Source organism: Lontra canadensis, unplaced genomic scaffold (assembly GCF_010015895.1).
Source record: "Lontra canadensis isolate GAN:19392208 unplaced genomic scaffold, GSC_riverotter_1.0 scaffold72, whole genome shotgun sequence".
Classification (NCBI taxonomy): domain Eukaryota; kingdom Metazoa; phylum Chordata; class Mammalia; order Carnivora; family Mustelidae; genus Lontra; species Lontra canadensis.
Window position 1 is genome coordinate 7,468,150 of NW_022631066.1, and position 21,905 is coordinate 7,490,054.

A 21,905-nucleotide genomic window follows, 5' to 3' on the forward strand; every position below is an offset into this window, starting at 1 on the left:
TATTCTGGTGATGTGTTTGCATGTAGCAGATGTTCATGAAGGAGGTACTGAAAACTATGGTTTTTGTTTTGCTCTGAGATACTACTTGATTTGGGCATTATATCCAACTAAAGCAGCAAAGTAAATTCACTTACCCCAAAATAATTCTGAAAATAGCATCATGAATGAATTTTTGTTTGTGCTATAAAATTCCTTTTTAACCTTCCATATCTACTCGCTACTCTTTTTTTTTTTTTCTTTTTCTTGCTGCATGTTCCACAAGGTTGCATTAGTTAAACTCTCATAACCTTTGGCTTCTGATTAGGGTCAGTCTATGGAAATCATAGGCAGGAAAGTGGGAGGAGAGAGAGTTGGAATATTTACCCCCCTAGATGCTCTCTGTGGACTTGCTTTAGGGATGACGCCTCCTCTATTGAAAGCCATCACTCCTGTCCAGTGACCCTCTTCTGTACCTTGAACTACAGCTCTTCTGGGCAGCCTATAAACTTGGGGCAGTGACAGCTTTCCTACTCCACCCTGGTTGCTGGCCTTAGAGTGGGCTTCACCAACCTATGTCCCTTTTCCTATGCCATGCCCCACCCCTTTGTAAAGAGACACCCCATTCCGTCTTGGTTGTCTAACATCAGTCACTGTTGCAGACTTTTCTAGCCTGTGTCTTACACTGTAATGAATATCAAAACTCCAAAAGTTAATTGCCTAGGGCAGAGAAAGTGTTCTTTTCTAAAAAAATCAATATCTGACTTTTTCACATATGGCAGTTTAGAGATTTCACTGGGGCCATGAGGAAGAATGTTGGCATTTTTAGGAATTAATTCCTGAGTCTTTTTAGAATATTTAACTTGTGTGTGTATGGAATGTATGGGAAGAATAAAAGTTTAAGATCCCTTCCTCCTATGCCAGTTGACAATAGCCATAGCATTCTAAATAGAAGCTACTATCACATAGAGTTGAACACAATATAAATTGAATTCTTCTACCTTTAGAGGATGATATGTCAGTACAGTATGTCTGTACTATTCATAGTCCAACTGAATATACCTTCTATATCCTTCTTTTTGTTAGCTGTCATACATTCATCAACCATTTCTTTAAGAAGTTTTGCCCCGTCCCTATGACCCTGCAATTGCACTACTGGGTATTTACTCCAAAGATACAGATGTAGTGAAAAGAAGGGCCATTTGTACTCCAATGTTTATAGCAGCAATGGCCACGGTCGCCAAACTGTGGAAAGAACCAAGATGCCCTTCAACGGACGAATGGATAAGGAAGATGTGGTCCATATACACTATGGAGTATTATGCCTCCATCAGAAAGGATGAATACCCAACTTTTGTAGCAACATGGACGGGACTGGAAGAGATTATGCTGAGTGAAATAAGTCAAGCAGAGAGAGTCAATTATCATATGTTTTCACTTATTTGTGGAGCATAACAAATAGCATGGAGGACAAGGGGAGATGGAGAGGAGAAGGGAGTTGAGGGAAATTGGAAGGGGAGGTGAACCATTAGAGACTATGGACTCTGAAAAACAATCTGAGGGTTTTGAAGGGGCCGGGTGTGGGAGGTTGGGGGAACCAGGTGGTGGGTATTAGAGAGGGCACGGATTGCATGGAGCACTGGGTGTGGTGCAAAAACAATGAATACTGTTACACTGAAAAGAAAAAAAAAATGATCAGCTGTATTAACTGAAAATCTTAGAGCATTATACTTATTTGCAGCATTTGGTTTCTTGCAGACCTGAGCTCTTCAAGGGTTTGGTAGAAACTAGCTATAAAAAACTGGTCTAGTCAGGAATACCACTTAAAAACCTACTGACTTAGGGGCACCTGGGTGGCTTAGTTGGTTAAGTGACTCTTGTTTTCAACTCAGGTCATGATTTCAGGGTCATGAGATCAAGCCCTGTGTTGGGCTCCATGCTCCCCAGGGGGTCTGCTTGCAATTCTCTCTCTCCCTCTGTCCCTACCTCTACTTGCATGTGTACTCTTTCTCTAAAATAAATAAATTTAAAAAAAAAGAGAAAGAAACCTACTGACTTAATATTACTGGGGTTTCTCCATGCATTTCTGTAGACTTAAAGCTTGGCTTTCACCATGAAGTGATATTATAGGAAACTAAATTAGTATCTCGGCAGCTTAAATGGAACTAATAGATTAATATCTTCAAGGTAATTTCTAGGCATCTAATAAGTACCCCATAAGTATTTAAAGATTACATGAATTAACTGGAAGTTATATAGGGCTTTTAAAAGCCATATTTATATCTTAATTGAGATAAAACTAATCATAGCATATGGGTCTTTATCTCCAAAGAGAAGTTTCTAGAATAATATTTTCAATTTTAATATATTTACTTAGTGTCATTTCAAATGTTACTTATAATTTGTATTTTATTTTGAGTATTATTGATAATGATTTAAATAGACATTATTTATTATTTTGAAAATAACTTGCTGCATTATTTAGTATGATTTATTGTATGTCCTGGGACTAGAAAACGTTTCTGATGGGATTAATTTCAGTTTCATTATGAAAATAGATGAGATGCAGCGTGATACATTGGAAACAGAGCCAGACTGTGAATCAAAAATCATGTGTTTAATTCTTAGCTCATCCACTTACAATACAATATTGAGCAAGCTGTTCATCTTCTCAGAACTTTTAGTTATGCCATCCATAAAAATGGGGTAATATCATAGGAAGAGATATCTTTCAAGGTTGTGGGATGTGGGCTATCCTTTGTAACTGAAAACTAACTATAAATATAAATTTGCAGAAAGTATGATGTGATTTAGAGCATTCTACTTAACAAGAAATGTTTATAGAGACATATTTCTCCTGTAAACTAGCCTACATTTGTGGCATGCATGCAATTTTACCTTCTCATATGGTTTTCCACTCCAGTCCTGCTCCCATTTGACAAATCATGAGGGTAATTTTAATTCTCTAAAAAAAGCTGATTGGTGATTTATTTTTCAGTAGGAAAGGACAAGTATATAGAAAAAAAATGCTTCTTTTGATATCCCTTATTCTTTGGTCTTCCCTTTTTAATGTTAGAGTATAATCCTTCATTTCTAGAGTCAACATGCAAAAGATTCCCTGAACACAGCAACCTTGGGAAGGAAATAGCTTGAGGACTATCTTCTGATTATAAAATGGCCAGGAAACTTTCTTCCTTTGTGATAGGTAGGTCTGCTATAATGTGTTGACTTAGTTTTAAATATCAGTGACTATAAAGTCAGAAGATTTTCTATGCAGCTAACTTACTAGTAAAATTAGATACAGTATGAGTAACATCTTTCAATATCAAATTAAATTAGAGCCAGCTACAATTTGTTGGGAGATGTATGCCACTAAAACAAAAATGTTTTAAAGATAATACATATTTTATAATGCACCTTTATTCTAATTGGCAATGGATGGTAATTTTAATGTTCTAGCTTAAGCTTGGTAGAAAGGAAAGAATGATTTCAAATTGATACAAACTCTGTTTCTCAAGGAAGTCAAAGTAAAAGTGTAGTGTAATTTTTTTTTCCTTAAGCATTTGCTCAAAATCTTGGTGGAGATAAAATCACCTTTAATTTCCAAGGTAGGATTTGCTGTTTGGACTGAATGTGATAGTTCTGTTTCCCTGAGGCTTGGGACCACTGTGGGTGAGTCTTGCTTGAAGAGTTACGTGTGGCAGCCAAGTCTCACTTGGCCTTCTTGACAGGCCTCCATAAAGCTCAAACCTGGGTGGCAGTGGGGGGTGGGAGAAGGAGTGCAAAATTTTGAGCCAGGTCAACAAGCTGCCCAATTGGGGTGAGGTGTAGGAGCAGTGGTGCACTCATTCATTTTTAACAACTTGATCAGGGAAGAGGAAGCCCTAATTTGTCACATTTGCCAATGCCTGTTGTGTAAATACTCCCACCTTGGTGGAGTGGTTTAACAATTTAGAACAAATGATCATATCAAGCATCTTTTCTGACCACAATGGTATAAAACTTGATTGTGATTGCATGAAGAAACCTGGAAAATTCACAGATATGTGAATATTAATCAGTATGCTACTGAACAACCAGTGGATCAAAGAAGAAATCAAATTTATTAAGACTTGTTTTTTTTGCCTAACATTATCTGTCTTGGAAAAATGTTCTATTTGTACTTGAGAAAAATGCATATTCTACTTCTTTGGGATGGAATATTCTGTAAATTTCTGTTAAGACCATCTGGTCTAATGTGTCATTTAATGCTAATGTTTCCTTAATGATTTTCCATCTGGATGATCTATCATTATTAAAGTCCCCTGCTATTACTGTATTACTGTTTATGTCTCCCATTAGGTGTGTTAATATTTGCTTTATATATTTATATTTATATATTTATTTATATGTATATTTATATATTTAGGTAATCTTATTTTTTTCTCTTTGAACCTTCATACTAGCTCATAAGTGATTAATCTACTACCTTGACTATATATTTACCTTTCCAGTGAGATTTATTATTCATTTGTTTTCATTACTAATTCATGCTCCTTGTTTCAGTTTTTAGTCCCTTTAACACTTCTTTTAACACTGATCTAATGGTGATGAACTTCTTTAACTTTTGTGTTTCTGTAAAACTCTATCTCTTTTTCAAGTTTGAATGATAACTTTGCTGGGTAGAACATTCTTGGTTGGAAGTTCTTTTTCTTTTGGTGCTTTGAATGTATCATTCCACTTCCTTCTGGTCTGCAGTTTCTGATAAAAATTCTGCTTTCCATGTCTGGTACCGTGGTTCATAATGCCAGTACCCCCGGCATTTATGGTTGCCATCCAGGTGATACCTCTTGATTCTCTGGCTCTGGTGACTGCAGGGGCTTGCTTTTCTGGGTCTCATGGGACTGTGGCAACCAGTCAGACAGTTCTTGCTAGGCTACCACCTGCAGGACACTGACCAGTGAACTGAAGCCTTTCTGTGTACGTAAAAAGTGTTCTTTTATTGCTTCTTTTGATATTCTTTCCTTGTCTATAACTTTTGACACTTTAACTATAATATGTCTTGATATGGATTTCATTAGGTTCCTCTTTTTTGGAAGTCTCCAGGCATTTTGGATCTGTATATTTGTTTCATTCTCTGGGTTAGGGAAGTTTTTAGCCATTATTATTACTTTTTTTTTTAAATAAGATTTCTGCCCATTGAGGTGCCTGGGTGGCTCAGTGGGTTAAGCCTCTGCCTTCAGCTCAGCTGATGACCTCAGGGTCCTGGGATTGAGCCCCACATTGGTCTCTTTGCTCAGCAGGAAGCCTGCTTCCCCCTCCTGCTCTGCCTTCCTCTCTGCCTACTTGTGATCTCTCGCTCTGTGTCAAATAAATAAATAAAATATTTTTTTTTTTTTAAAGATTTCTGCCCCTTTCTCTCTTTTTCTTCTGGGAGCCAAATGATATGAACAGAAGTCCATGTAATATTGTTTCATTGTTCCCTTAAGCTATGTTCCCCTTTTTTTTTAATCCTTTATTCTTTTTGCTGCTCTGATTGGGTGAATTCCACTGCCTTGTCTCTGAGTTGAATGGTCCTTTCTTCTGCTTCTTCTAGACTGTTGTGGAACCCCTCTAGTATATTTTTCACTCCAGTTATTGTATTCTACAGCCCTGTGACTTCCATTTAGTACTTTCTTATATTTTCTCTATTTTTGAAGTTTTTCCTATGCCTATCCATTCTTCTCCCCAGTTCTTTGAGCATCTTTATGACCATTACTTTCAACTCTTTAACAGGTAAGTTACTTATCTCCATTTTTTTTAAGTTGTTTTTTTTTTTTTAGATTTTGTTTTTCTTTCATGTGGAACATATTCTTCTGTTTCTTAGTTTTGCTTGAGCAGCATGGTTTCCATAAAGTAGATGAAACAACCCCCTCGCCCAGTCTAAAAGGAGTTGACAGTGTAGGATATGAACCTTGTGACTCAGCCCTGCCCCAGCTCTTGGTTGTATCTCAAACCTTTGTGCTTTTCCAAGCAGACTATTATAGTTTTCATAACCTCTAGCAGTTAAGTATGTGCCAGTACTTGTCAGCATCCCAAAGGGGAGGATCTCAGTGCCTAGGTTCTCACTGGAAGCCAGAACCTCAGACATCAACTTTTTAAAGTATACCAATGTATAAGGTTCTGTGGTACTGTAAGCCTAAGCCACCAGAATCAGGTGATCTGGAGGTTTCCTAGGTATGGCAGTAGCAAAAATCAAAGCCCCAGAGGAATGTAGACCTCTTTTCTGGATGACACAGTCAAGCTAGGGCAAAACACAGAGAGAGCGCCAAGATGATGTCCACAGCCTACATTCTATGAAAGCCATCTCCATAGGCCATAAGTATGTGCCAAGTCTGAAGCCTGCCCCTCAGCCTGTAGCTCCAGGACAAGCAAAGAGCCCTCCTTCACAGAAAGGCTTCAGTTCACTGGTCAGTGTCCTGCAGGTGGTAGCCTGGCAAGAACTGTCTGACTGGTTGCCACAGTCCCATGAGACCCAGAAAAGCAAGCCCCTGCAGTCACCAGAGCCAGAGAATCAAGAGGTATCACCTGGATGGCAACCATAAATGCCGGGGGTACTGGCATTATGAACCACGGTACCAGACATGGAAAGTTCCCCTCCCAAAGATGCTGGCACTCTGGAGCACTGCGAAGTATGAGTATGAGGACAGCACCCTGCCCTCAAGGACTCTGGAAAGGATTACTGTCAGCCCCCAGGTACATGTTCAGTTAGAAGCCTGCCTCTCAGGCCACAGTTACAATGATTAGCTATTAGGTCTCCCTCACTAATGTCCAGGCTCCTGGGCCTGTTGGCTCTTGTTGTGTCCTGAGGATAGACACTGCTTAAAATTTTTTTTCTGTTGGTTAGAGACCTGTGGGATCTGTGAGTGAACCCACTGGTCACCAGAGCTAGGTCATGTAAAGGTCGCCCCAACAGCAATCACAACTATTGGGGTTCCAGACAGGGATAGGAGCTCCTTTCTGGCTGACCCTTGTTATTACCGACCCATAAAACCAGGACTGTAAGTTCCCCTGGCTTCTAGAGCTGGGAAGTCAAGGTCATAGCTGCAGAAATCAGGGCACCAGATGTATGAAAGCTCCTTCTGGGATATACTGCTGCTCTGGAGCACAGCAGAGGGAACATCAAGATGGCATCCATCAATCTCCTGGAGAATAGTCCTGCAGGCTCGAGATGTGTGTGTTCGACAAGTTGCCTGCCTCCTTAGGCCAGTGCTTTATATATGTCAGTGAGCCTCCTTCCATTTAGGTCTGGGGCACTCAGCTGCCATTGAGCTGGGTCCTGGGGTGGGTGAGTCAAGGCCACAAGCACTGGAAGAACAGTTTCTCCGGTTGCTTCTACCTTGTGGGTCTTGGGACAGGAGCCCCACTGTTTTTCAAAGTTAGATGTTTTAAAGACTCATCTGTGAAGGGCATGTCTTGAAAGCTGAAATGCAGCACATGGGCTTCAAAACTGCCCCTCAGGGAGAATCTCTGGGTTTGGAGTTCCCTGCTAGTGTGGGTCACTGCATTGGGGATGGGGTTTATGGTGAGATTGTGCCCCAGCCTTTCCTACTTACTTTGATGTGGTTTCCCTCTTGTTTGCTCAGTGTGTAATTGTTGTTGTTGGTGGTGGTGGTTTAAAGATTCCATCTATCTATTAGAAAGGGCTGGGGGAGAGAAAGCACAAGCAGGGGGAGGGGAAGAGGGAGAAACAGGCTCTCGCCCTGAGCAGGGAGCCTGATGCAGGGCTTTATCCTCTGGAATTACCACCGAGATGAAGCCAGACACCCAATAGACTGAGCTACCCAGGCACCCCACAATGTGTAGTTGTAACTCAGCCAGGCTTTAGTTTAGTTTAGTTTTGTTTTGTTTTAAGAGGAAATTGTTGCATTTATAGCTGTGGACTCTGTGTCCAAGCTAAGTTCAGGATCTTTCTGTGTCACCACCTTGAACCAGAACTGTTCTATATTTTAACTCCACCATCAAAGCTAGCCATGTTGCATCTCTCCGAACACTTTTCTGTGGTTACTTACATCTCCCTCTGATTCTGACCTCTATTTCTTCTTGAGCAAGTTTTTGTAGTTTGTGTCTTTCAAGAAGTATGTCCATTGTGTCTAAGTTGTCAAAATTTTTGGCATAAAGTTGTTATTATCCTTTTATGTCTGTAGGACTGCAGTGTTGCAGTCTCCAACATTGTTCTCATCTTGGTCATTTGTGTCTGTTTTTCACCTGAGCAATGTGACAGTAAGTTTGTCAACTTTATTTTTAAAACAAAACAGCTTTTGATTTCATTCATTTCTTTCTCTTATCAATTCCTGCTCATACCCTATTTTTTTCATGGTAATATTTCTTGCTCAGAAAACTACTTAGTCTGATATGAGTATAGACAGTATAGCTTTGTATTAATTAGTTCTACTATGGTATATCTCTTCTCACCTTTTTACTTTTAACCTGTTTACACATATGAAATGCTTATTTTGTAAATAATATGTGATTGGTTCCTGCTTATTTAAAATCCAAGGTAACATTCTCTGCCTTTTGTATGTTTACATTATTTACACTTAATGAGATTATTCATTTGGCTGGGTTTAAATCTACCATTGTGTTATTTGTTTTCTGTTTGCCTGCTCTTTGTTCCTTTTCCTTTTCTACCCTTCTTTTTTTTTAATTTATTTTTTATTTTTATTTTTTATAAACATATAATATATTTTTATCCCCAGGGGTACAAGTCTGTGAATCGCCAGGTTTATAAACTTCACAGCACTCACCCCAGCACATACCCTCCCCAATTGTCCATAACCCCACCCCCCTCTCCCAACCCCCCTCCCCTCAGCAACCCTCCGTTTGTTTCGTGAGACTACGAGTCACTTATGGTTTGTCTCCCTCCCAATCCCATCTTGTTTCATTTATTCTTCTCCTACCCCCTTAACCCCCCATGTTGCATCTCCACTTCCTCATATCAGGGAGATCATATGATAGTTGTCTTTCTCCGATTGACTTACTTCGCTAAGGATGATACCCTCTAGTTCCATCCACATCGTGGCAAATGGCTCCACCCTTCTTTTGAATGAGCATTTTATGGTTACATCCTCACTCTTTATGGCTTTGTTTTTACTAATTGCTTTAAGTGAGCAGTACAGTTTTGCCTTAAACAAAATGGGTTTGAACTGCATGGGTCCACTTATACGTGGGTTTTTTTTAAAGTACTGTAAATGTATTTTCTCTTCCTTATGACTTCTGAATAACTGTGTCTTTTCTCTAGCTTACCTTATTGTAAGAATACAGTATATCATACATATAAGTTGACATACAAAATATATGCTAATTGGCTATTTATGTTATTGGTGAAGTTTCTGGTCAATAGTAGCCTATTGGTAATTAAATTTTTTCAGAGTCAAAAGTTATATATAGATTTTTGACTGCACAGGGGGTCAAGACCACTAACCCCTGTGTTGTTTAAAGGTCAACTGTATATGTCTTCTTGTCATCACAATCTGCTTTCAAAGTGATTTATATCATTCTCCTCTCTGGCCTTTGTTCTATGGTTGTCAGGCATTGATTTCTACATATGCTATAAACTCCCCAATATATTATTATTATACTTACTTTAAACAGTCAATTATTTATTTGAGATGTAGAAAAAAAAAAGAAAAGTTATTTTGTATATTTACATATTTACCACTTCTAGTGTTCATTATTTTGTATCTAGCCAGATGTACTTTGGTTTCCTTTTTCTTCCATCTAAAGGACTCTGTTAGCATTCCTTCTACTGCAGGTTGGCTGGTATGAATCCTTTCAGCCTTTGTATGTCTGAAAAAGTTCCTGTTTACCCTCATTTTTTGAAAGGTTTGATGACTGTAGAAATCTAGGCTGACAATCCCCTAAATGATGTTCTTTATTTTAATCGTATCTTCTGATTTCCATTGTTTCTGACAAGTCTAACATAATCTTGCTTTGTTTCTATGTATGTAATATGTTTCTTTTCTCTACTTTTTTTTAGAAGATTTATTTATTTGGGAGAGAGAGAGAGAGAAAGAGTGAACATGAGCTGGGTGGGGAGGGCAGAGGGAGAGGGAAAAACGGACTCCCTACTTAGCAGGGAGCCCTACGTGGGGCTTGATCCCAGGATCCCGGGATCATGACTTGAGCCTAAGATCAGACACTTAACTGACTTAGCCACCAGGCACCCCTCTTTTCTCTAACTACTTTTAAGATTTTCTCTTTATCACTGGCTTAAAGAAATTTTATTATTGTTTGTCTTGATTAGTTTTTTAAAATATTTATTTATGTATGTATTTAGAGAGCAGACTTGCACAAGTAGGGGGTACAGAGGAAGAGGGAGAGGGAGAGAAATCCTCAAGCAGACTCCCCACTGAACATGGAGTTCTATTCGGGGCTTGATCTCCCCACCCTGAGATTATGACCTGAGCAAAAATCATGAGTCCAGGTGCTTAACTGACTGAGTTACCCAGGCATCCCTAGTCTTTTTTTTTTTTTCTCCTAAACATCTCTTGTATTTTCAGTTTGTTGAGCTTTTTGGATTTGTGGGTTTATAGTTCTCATTTGGAAAATTTGCTACCATAATTTTCTGAAAAAGTCTTTTCTTTCTATGTTCAAATTTTTTCATATATTAGGGCATTCAGGATTGTCTCACAGCTTTGTGATTGTAACTTTTACACTCAATCTCTTCTTTCATGTCTCATTTTCAAAAGTTTCTACTTCTCTGTCTCTACTTCTCTTTCTGTACTAATCTATCTTAGCTATATATCATGAGAAATTTAATCCTTTTCTGCCTAGTAAGTGGCATTTAAAGAAAACTTCAAACTCTGACACATTTTGTTTTTGGGAGATGATAGTAATTTCATACTTACTGTACTTTTTATGTTGTGTTTTATCCTGAAGACTTCAAATACTGTTACAATTCTCATTGATTTAATGAGAAGAATTTGTATTTGGCTTCTCTTTTTTCGATCTCTTTTTCATTGAGCTTTGTGAGGTAGCAATTCTTTTGTTACTTTGCCCGATAGACTGTGGTACACAGAGTATCCTGTTTTAAATATGATGAAATGACTAAAAACCATGCCATGGTGGAGATAAGACTCTACAGATAGGAGAGCACAGGCACCATGTCATAATTCTGCTGAAGAGCAGAAATTGAGAGAGCCTTAGGTAGCTTTCTGAATGTGTATTTCTTTTTCTTTCTTTCTTTCTTTCTTTCTTTCTTTTTTATTCTTTTTTCCCTGAGCTTAACACTGTCTTATAGAGTCTCTGGGTTTCTCCTACTGGAGACAGGTAATATTTACTCCAGCTAGGAAGTGTCACATTTAGACAAAGCTTTGGGGATAGAATATATAGATCTCTCAGGCTCCCTGGCATGCTAAGACAAGTCTCAGGACCCATGGGAATGAGGTAAATCTGTTAAGGTTGGAAGCCTGTATATGAGTAAAACTATTTTTAGCTTCTCCTGTGATTTTTTTTTGCTTGCTTCTCCTTTATTAAAAAACAGTCTTTCAAGATTTTCAGATTTTCTTAGCCGGGCCAACACCAGCCAAGGGAAAAAATATATGTATTTTTTTTATTTTTGGCAGCATCATTAAAGACAGAGATACCCAAAAGAAAGGTAAGCTTCAGAGGGAGAGGAGTTGCTTGATTGATGACCTTGCCCACCTATAACAAATACCTCTTCCAGAGTGAAGGTTTGGAGGCCCTGCATTTTGCTGGATGGAGACGGGGGAGTGGCTTCTTTTCTTTTCTTTTTTAAGATTTTATTTATTTATTTGACAGAGAGGGAGATCATAAGTAGGCAGATGCAGGCAGAGAGAGAGGGGGAAGCAGGCTCCCCTCTGAGCAGAAGCCTGATGCGGGGCTTGATCCCAGGACCCTGAGATCATGGCCTAAGCCAAAGGCAGAGGCTTAACCCACTGAACCACCCAGGTGCCCCTAGGGGTGGGGAGTGGTTTCTGACAGGATTTTTCATGGCCCTCTCCCTTCTCCACCCACCAGACATATTGCATCTGTAATGCAGAGCCTTCATCTCAAGTGGTAGACAACTAATGACTCAGATATTAATTTAAAGAAAATTTAAGGGTTTTTTTTCCCCACACAAAGGGTCCTTGTATTTCAGTTTATTTCTTATTATTTTTAAAATTTTTAAAAACTATTTTATGTATCTGAGAGAGATCAAATCACAAACTTTGGGGGTGAGGAGCAGCGGAGGAGGGAAAAGCAGACACCCCACTGAGCAGGGAGCCCTATGTAGGACTCAGTCCCAGGACCCTGGGATCATGACCTGAGCTGAAGGCAGGCAGATGCTTAACCAACTCAGCCATCCACGGGCCTCAACATTTGTATTAAAATGATAACCCTCCAAGACTAACGGCTTTTCTATGATTAAAGGAATTAATACTTACTAATGAAATTTCAGGTAGAAGGAGATTTACTGGGGACTGCGATCCTATGAAACTGTATTGCTGAGCCTATAGAATTTTTTATGCCACTATATATACATCTCTCTTAACTGAGCTTAATCTGTTTTTTTTTAGTGTACTATTCAGAATTAAAATTTAAGATGATTATTTTAGAGAAATTTTATCTGTATTTCCCAACATAAATCAATCAACTTAGAGTATACAAAATAATAAACTATATATTTATGGTAAACATCTATAAAATATATTTGTCAGTGAGTTATAGCGAAATGAAATGGTTATAAGATATGAATGGAAATTGAGGTGCTGTCATGGTTTATTTGTAATACTAGACTTGACTTATGATATGTGCAAATCACATGTTTCTAAAGCAACATAATAATTCTTTCCAAATTTATGTTCCTAGAGGAACATAAATGGGTATGATATTAACTTATTTCTACATTACCTTATTTCACAAAAGATTTAGAGAGCTAAAATGAGCAGATTGTCAAAATGCCCTTTAGGACACTTACATGTGTGTTTAGCAATATATGGGATCTCTGTTTTCTAATTTTGCTGACATTTCACTTTTAGGTATTTAGAGAGTGACTATCTTCAGATTATCAGAAATATACAGAGCTGTCCATGGAAACGACGAGAAGAAGAATATGAGAATTTTAGGTAAAGAATTTTTTCATAAGTATTATGAGATTTAAAGATGTCTTGTGTATTTGGGCTTTGCATGGGAAATAACATGTTGTTTGAAGGAAAATAGAAGGGGCCAGTTCACAATCAGATCGATTTTATCCTCAGACCCCCTCCTGAAGCACATGGCACTCCATCCCCATCTCTTATATAGAAATTTAATTCAGCTATTGGGATTCATTACAAAAATCTTAAGTTGAAAAAGGAAATTTTAGAGGACATTGCTTCTTTATACCATTTGTATTTGTTGTTTATTAATTTTGTAAATAAAATATGATTGAGTTTGGGACTGTTTGGAAAACATAGAGAGAAAATGTCATCCAAGATCCCATTGCTTCTGAACAAAAACTGTTCCTTCCTGTGTTTTCCCTCCCGGTGTTCCTTGTTGGCTTTTAAACAGCAGCCACATTCAAGCGTGGGAGTTGGCTACAGCTAATAATCTGGGGGGAGTCACCAGCCTGACAAGCCCAGGTTATGAGTTAATGATTATAGAGCTGTCCTGTCCTTGCATAATATGGGGCCCACCTGGACAGAAAGAAATTGTGTCCCAACACTGTGCTACAGGGGTGCATGGAAACTTTTCAGGGACCCCTTACTCCCAGTCATATAGTACAGTGGGACACACCGTGTGCTTGTCTCTGCGCTTGCGTGGTCTACGCTGCTCTGCTTCTCTTGGCCCGTGTTCTCATTCTTTGCTAGGCATGCAACACAGGTTTTGTCCAGTGCCGAGTTATTTTATGATGTTACAGTCCAGAAATATGTTTTTATCTTTACTGGTTCAGATTTTCAGACCTTAAGCCTTAAGTCTTTTGAAGACCTTCTTTTTTTTCAGATTTTATTTTTTATTTATTTATTTTTTTTAAATTTTTTATTTTTTATAAACATATAATGTATTTTTATCCCCAGGGGTACAGGTCTGTGAATCGCCAGGTTTACACACTTCACAGCACTCACCATAGCACATGCCCTCCCCAATGTCCATATCCCCACCCCCCCCCCCCACCCCCCCTCCCCCTAGCAACCCATAGTTTGTTTTGTGAGATTGAGTCACTTATGGTTTGTCTCCCTCCCAATCCCATCTTGTTTCATTTGAAGACCTTCTTAAAGAGCCTGCTATCCCGGGAGAGTATCTAAGAAGAATCTGCTCCTTGTGTTTCTTTCCTATGGGAAGGAGCTCTGATTTACACTGTGCTGCTGTGGCTCTGCCTGTCCCACTTTCAGTCACTTTATGCTCTGGTCATGGGACCAGCTGCCTTTTAATTCTGCTGCCAGTTTGAGAGGGGTTTGGTCTGGATCCCAGTGAGTGAAAGAGGAACCTCCTGACTGTGTTAGAGTTCACAGTGAGAATTTTCCCTCTGTCAAGTAGACTCATGGATATGTTAACTCCCTATAGGATACTATTAGGCATCTTTCCTAACTGACCTTTTAGGGTGAGGAGCAAGAAAAGGGATTCTTTTGTATTTAATTTCCAGGATATTTTATGTACATAGTCTGACATAGATGTAATGTTTTCCCTCAGAAGTCATAAATTCAAAACCTAATTTCCAATGGGCTGGTGTTCAGAGGTGGAGACTTTGAGAGGTGAGTATGTTATGAGGGCTGAGCCCTCATGAATGAGACTGATAACCTTGTAAGAGATCCCAGACTCCCCTCGTGCCCCTTCCACTATGTAAGGACACAGCAAGAGAGTGCCATCTAAGCTCCAGAAAGCAGGCTCTCACCAGACACCTAATCAGTCGGCACCTTGATCTTGGGCTTCCCAGCCTGCAGAAAATAAACTGTTGTTTATAGCGCTCCCGGTCAATACTGTTCTGTTATGGCAGCTCAGATGGACTAAGACACAGTCCCACTCATGACTAGACTTGAGAGATCCCTGTGACCGGGAGACTGAGTAGAAAGTTGCATAGGCAGTTGTAACTTAAATGATCCCAGGGTCAACAAGTGGCCAAAGAGTCTGGTTTAGAGAGGCTTTTCTACATGTGCAGAAGAGAGAAAAAGAGGAAGAGGGAGATACTGAAGTATTGAGCTACTAAAGACTAGTCCAAGATAATCAGCTAGAAAGCGTAATGTGTTGTGACGCCAATCACTGGAGTAGGGTTAAAGGATCTTCTCCTTCCGGCTGTGAAATCGCCTTAGCTCAGACCTCCTGCAAATAATACAAGGAAAACAAAGTATACTAAGTAAGCAAAATCTACTAAGCAAAGTGTACTGTTTGGGGGCACTGGCAAACTACCAAGGCAGGGAGAATTTTCAGGATTAAAATCCAGAAGAAGAAGGAAGCCAAGGGGGGTGAGCCCTGCATTTGAGGGTGCCTTTTCTCACAAGAAACTTGCTGAATGCAAAAGCATGGCCTGATAGGCGAGAGGCTGAGCAGAGCTTCCAGCAATCCCTAGAAAAGATGAGTTCTCTAAATGAGTAAAGCGCAGATTTGAATCATTTCCATCCTCAATTGGATTCAGATCCACCATAAGCCCAGATGTCTGATAGAAGCAAAAGCAGATCCTCTCTTGAAGAAGGTAACCTCCTTCTCAGCCTTACCTGATCTCTGCAAATGTTCACACAGCGTCTGGTTCAATTAAAAAAAAAATACAAAACTCTTTAAGGTTTTTTCTTTCCTTTTTTCCATTTTTTTCCTTTCTTTTTGTGATAAAAATCACAAATCCAAAGCTGCTTGAGAGTCAATGCTGCAAATTATGCTGCATAGAAGGAAAGGAAAAGTGAATTGGGAGAAATCGGAGGGGGAGACATACCATGAGAGACTGTGGACTCTGAGAAACAAATTGAGGGTTTTGGAGGGGAAGGGCGTGGGAGGTTGAGTGACCCTGGTGGTTGGTATTAAGGAGGGCACGTACTGCATGGAGTACTGAGTGTGGTGCATAAATAATGAATCTTGGAACACTGAGAAAAATAAAAAAATTTTTAAAAGCCATAGAGATGGATGATATGCAGAGAGAATAGCCATTTTCTCCTTAGTACCATCTCAGTATAAAAAATACATCAGTAACCACGATGATTACCATGGCCTATCTATCCCTCCAGGGCCAATTTCAGTAAATATCTGGGACTATAACACTTATTGTTTGTTGTCATGGAAGAGAACAGTCATGGTGACATTTATTTATTGACTTGAATATTTATTATATTAGAATGTTCTTTTTATGGGCATATTTGTGAACTAAATGGTGTACACCCTCAACAGAAGTCTGTGCAATTAAATAATAATAAACTCCCTACTTCCCTAAATTTTTACTAATACAGCTGGCTAAATCTGGGCAGTTTCTGGCTTATTTATAAAACTGGTAGTGTAGAAACATCTCCTATTATTAAAGATGGCAAATTCTCCATTTTCTTTATGTGAGCACTTTATACCAAGTTGAAGAAGAGCAAAATGTGACCCCTTAAAAGGTGATCATATCCTTTTAACAGGAATTACAAAAGATGCATTAAATTCTGCTGAAAATGAGCAAGTGAGTATATTCTAAATCCATCCCTGGCCTGATTGTTGAAACTCCCCACAGTTGACGCTGAGGGGCTATTGGGAAATTATAGGAACTCCTTTGGCCACATGATCTAAAAATAAAACCGCTTTTAAGAGTTATTTTCCTTAAATAAATACCACTTGCTAGCAGGAAGTTGAATTTTGTTTATCAACAAATATCTGTTTATGGTTTTACTATGTTAAAGCACAGTAGAACCCCTCAGTCTGGTATAGTGCAGGGCACAAAAGTAGAACCTCAATGAATATATTTCAAATGAATGGACGCCTTGAAGTACACAAGAAAAATACAAGGTTTTCTTACAAACCTCAAAGAAATTGTAGTCAGTTTGGAAAGACAAAAAATAAAACTATGAATACTTATAATTTAGTGTCCAAATAAGTGATTTATACAAATACTGTAATATATCAATGCACGGTCAGGGTGGGAAATAAAACTTCTTGAAACGTTTTGTGGAAAGAGATAGGATCTGAACTGTGACTTGGAGGATGAGTAGAAAGGAAGGGGTGATGGGGCCCAGTCAGTCAGTTTCAGGACCAGCTTCACTGGAGCAGGAAACATGTACTGAAGGGTACTTGGGTTAAAGGGAAGACCTGCGGGTAGATAGGGGTGAGCCTGAGACACACAGAGTTCTGATGATCTGACTAGAGTCCACAGATTTCCTGTAGATACCAGAACCCTGGGAGATATTCCCCTCAAGTGTATTACATGATGAATTTATTATTTTAGGGAATGTATCTGGTCAGAAAAATGGTATGTGGATTGGAGTCTTAGAAGGGAGTGATTAGACTGAAGAAAGACAGAGCAGTCAAGGGCTGACTGTAGAAAGGTACTATAAAATGACGAACAACTAGAACATCAGTGATCGCTATAAAAATATCAAGGAAGGGACCCTCGATTGTGAGCTCTGTGGCTGCATGGTGTGTCTTACTTATCTTTGTATCTCCAGTGCCCGTCACAAAGAGGGAACCCAATAAATCGATGCAGTAGACATAGGAGAATTGGCAGGGCTTGGTTGCTTATTGATTCCTAGGTTTCAAATGGAAGAAGAAAAACAGAATTGAAGAAAATATGAGATTTTGAGTCTGTTTGATTGGGATGATAGTAGTGCTAGTGAAAAGCAGACAGACTTCAGAGGGAAATTGCATTTGAGAAAAATAAGCCCACAGTGAGCAGGCTGTGTTCGAGCAGACACTGGGATGGACAGATGTAGAAGACATTACTATAAATGTTAAGAGAAATTAGACTCTCCTGAAGAAGAAAAGTGAGTGTAGCATAGAGCTGGCTTCTGTAAGAACTATGACCCTATATGGAAAGGAGTGCCATGATGTATTCAAAGTGCTAACAGGAAAAAATCTGCAGCCAAGAATATTCTATCCAGCAAAACTATCACTCAGAATAGAGGGAGAGATAGAGTTTCCCAAAGAAACAGAGTTAAAAGAATTCAGGACATTAAACTAACCTTACAAGAAATGGTAAAAGGGACTCTTTGAAAAGGAAAGAACACAAGCAAGAGTAAGGGAAGTAGGAAGCATAAAAGCAGTAAGAAGAACTATATCTATAACTATCAGTCAGGGGACTCACACAATAAAAAGATGTGAAGTATGACACTACATACCTAGTGTGGGGAGAGACAAGTAAGTGATCAGTTCAAACATAAGTGACCTTCAGCTTAATATAGATATAGACTGCTATGTACAGAACATGTTATATATAAACCAAATGGTAATCAGAAATCAAAAATGAGTAAGATATCAGCCCTTTGTCTGTAGTGTCATTTGTGAATATCTTCTCCCATTCCGTGTGTTGCCTCTTTGTTTTGTTGACTGTTTCCTTTGCTGTGCAAAAGTTTTTGATCTTGATGAAGTCCCCAAAGTTCATTTTCACTTTTGTTTCCTTTGCCTTTGGAGACATATCTTGAAAGAAGTTGCTGTGGTGAATGTTGAAGAGGTTACTGTCTATGTTCTCCTCTAGGATTTTGATAGATTCCTGCCTCACATTGGGGCCTTTCATCCATTTTGAGTTTATCTTTGTGTATAGTGTGAGAGAATGGTCGAGTTTCATTCTTCTACATGTAGCTGTCCAATTTTCCCAGCACCATTTATTGAAGAGATTGTCTTTTTTCCACTGTATACTTTTTCCTGCTTTGTTGAAGATTATTTGACCATAAAGTTGTGGGTCCATATCTGAACTCTCTACTCTGTTCCACTGGTCTATGTGTCTGTTTTTATGCCAATACCATGCTGTCTTGGTGATCACCGCTTTGTAGTAAAGCTTGAAATCAGGAAACATGATGTCCCCAGTTTTGTTTTTCTTTTTCAACATTACCATAGCAATTTGGGGTCTCTTCTGGTTCCATACAAATTTTAGGATTGTCTGTTCCAGCTCTTTGAGAAATGCTGGTGGAATTTTGATCAGAATGGCATTGAAAGTATAGATTGCTCTAGGCAGTATAGACATTTTAACAATGTTTATTCTTCTGATCCATGAGCATGTAATGGTCTTCCATCTTTTTGTGTCTTCTTCAATTTCTTTCATGAGTGCTCTGTAGTTCCTTGAGTACAGATTCTTTACCTCTTGGGTTAGGTTTATTCCCAGGTATCTTATGGTTCTTGATGCTATAGTAAATGGAATCAATTCTCTAATTTCCCTTTCTATATTTTCATTGTTAGTGTATAAGAAAGCAATTGATTTCCATACATTGATTTTGTGTCCTGCCACATTACTGAATTGTTGTATGAGTTCTAGTAGTTTGGGGGTGGAGTCTTTTGGGTTTTCCATATAAAGTATCATGTCATCTGCAAAGAAAGAGGGTTTGACTTCTTCATTGCCAATTTGAATACTTTTTATTTCTTTTTGTTGTCTGATTGCTGTTGCTAGGACTTCTAGTACTATGTTGAACAACAGTGGTGAGAGAAGGCATCCTTGTTGTGTTCCTGATCTCCAAGGGAAGTCTGTCAGCTTTTCCCCACTGAGAATGATATTTGCTGTGGGTTTTTCATAGATAGATTTTATGAAGTTGAGGAATGTTCCCTCTATCCCTATACTTTGAATCATTTTAATCAGGAACGGATGCTGTATCTTGTCAAATTCTTTTTCTGCATCAATTGAGAAGACCATGTGGTTCTTCTCTCTTCTCTTATTGATTTTTTCTGTCACATTGACTTATTTGCGAATGTTGAACCACCCTTGCATCCCATGGATAAATCCCATCTGGTCATGGTGGATAATCTTTTTAATGTACTGTTGGATCCTATTAGCTAGGATCTTGTTAAGAATCTTAGCATCCATATTCATCAGGGATATTGGTCTGAAATTCTCCTTTTTGGTGGGGTCTTTGCCTGGTTTGGGGATCAGGGTAATGTTGCAGATGTAGTGAAAAGAAGGGCCACCTGTACCCCAATGTTCATAGCAGCAATGGTCACAGTTGCCATACTGTGGAAAGAACCAAGATGCCCTTCAATGGATGAATGGATAAAGAAGATACGGTCCATATATACAATGGAGTATTATGCCTCCATCAGAAAGGATGAATACCCAACTTTTATATCAATGTGTATGGGACTGGAAGAGATTATGCTGAGTGAAATAAGTCAAGCAGAGAGAGTCAATTATCTTATGATTTCACTTACTTGTAGAGCATAAGGAATAACATGGAGGACTTTGGGAGATGGAGAGGAGAAGTGAGATGGGGGAAATCAGAGGGGGAGACAAACCATGAGAGACTGTGGACTCTGAGAAACAAACTGAGGTTTCGGGGGTGGGGGGGTGGTGAGGGGTTGGGTGAGCCTGGTGGCGGGTATTATGGAGGGCACATATTGCATGGAGCACTGGGTGTGGTGCATAAACAATGAATTTTCGAACACTGAAAAGAAATAAAATAAATTAGAATGGAAAAAAATGAGTAAGAGATATACAAAAAATAAAGAGAATGGGATCCAAGTATATCACTAAAGAAAGCCAACCATAAAGCAAGTAACAAAATGGCAATAAATACATACCTATCAGTACTTACTTTGAATATATGTGGACTAAACACTCCTATCAAAGGACAAAGGATAATGAAATAGGAAAACAAGACCTATCTATAATGCTGCCTACAAGAGACTCATTTCAGACCTAAAGACACAGGCACATTGAAAGTGAAGGGATGGGGAAGCATATATCATACAAATGGATTTGAAAAGAAAGCCAGGTTACCAATACTTACATCAGATAAAATGATTTTAAAACAAAGACTGTAACAAAAGACAAAGAAGGACACTATATAATCATTAAGGGGACAATCCAAAAAGAAGATATAACAGTTGTAAATATGTATGAACCCAACATGGGAGCACACAAATGCTTAAAACAGGTAGTAACAAACATAGAGGAAGTAATTGATAGTAATACAATAATAGTAGGGGACTTTAACACCCCACTTACATCAATGGACAGATAATCCAAACAAAATGAACAAGGAAACAGTGGCTTTAAAAGACATACTGGACCAGATGGGTTTAACAGATATATACAGAAGATGCCACCCTAAAACAGTAGATATACATTCTTTTCAAGTGCACATGGAACATTCTGCAGAAAAGATCACATATTAGGCCACAAAACAAACCTCATCAATTTCAAAAAAGATTGAAGTCACAATGTACATCTTTCCTGAGCACACTGCTATGAAACTAGAAATCAACCAAGATTAAATCTGGAAAGAGAACATATATATAGAGGCTAAGTAACGTGCTACTAAATAATGAATGGGTCAACCAAGAAATCAAAAAGGAAATAAAAAACACATGGACACAAATGAAAATGAAAACACAACAGTCCAAAATCTTTGGGATGCAGCAAAAACTGCTCTAAGAGGGAAGCTTATAGCACTACAGACCTACTTTAAGAAGCAAGAGAAATCTCAAACAATCTAACCTTACACCTAAAGGAGTTAGAAAAGGAACAACAAACAAAACCCAAAGGCAGTAGAAAAAGGAAGGAAATAATAAAAATAAAGCAGAAATACATGAAGTAGAAACTAAAACAAATGAACAAACAAAAAACCACACACACAGTAGAACAGATAAAAAAAACCAGGAGCTGGTTCTTTGAAAAGATCAACAAAACTGATAAACTTTTGGCCAGACTCATAAAATAAACAAACAAAAAGAAAGAGGAATCAAATAGACAAAATCAGAAACGAAAGAAGAGAAATAACTACCACACCACAAAAATACAAAGAATTGTAAGAATTTATGAAAAATTATATGCCAACAAATTAGACAATCTAGAATAATTGGATACATTTCTAGAAACATATAACCTCCCAAAATGG

The 21,905-nt window shown here is 38.6% G+C and overlaps 1 protein-coding gene across 2 annotated transcripts in view; it reads left to right on the plus strand.

The window, feature by feature from the left end:
- Window positions 1-21,905, plus strand: part of ST8SIA6 (ST8 alpha-N-acetyl-neuraminide alpha-2,8-sialyltransferase 6) — a 144,451-nt gene that overhangs the window by 83,528 nt on the left and 39,018 nt on the right. Inside the window, exons 1-2 of one of the 2 annotated variants that reach the window (XM_032880896.1) lie at window positions 11,102-11,142; window positions 12,978-13,064. Coding sequence is in view for 1 of the 2 variants with exons in the window: in XM_032880895.1 (XP_032736786.1) it covers window positions 12,978-13,064 (87 nt within the window). In the remaining variant the exon portion in view is untranslated. Of the gene's footprint in view, window positions 1-11,101; window positions 11,143-12,977; window positions 13,065-21,905 lie in introns of those variants that run through there. The other variant, XM_032880895.1, reaches the window with a different exon arrangement.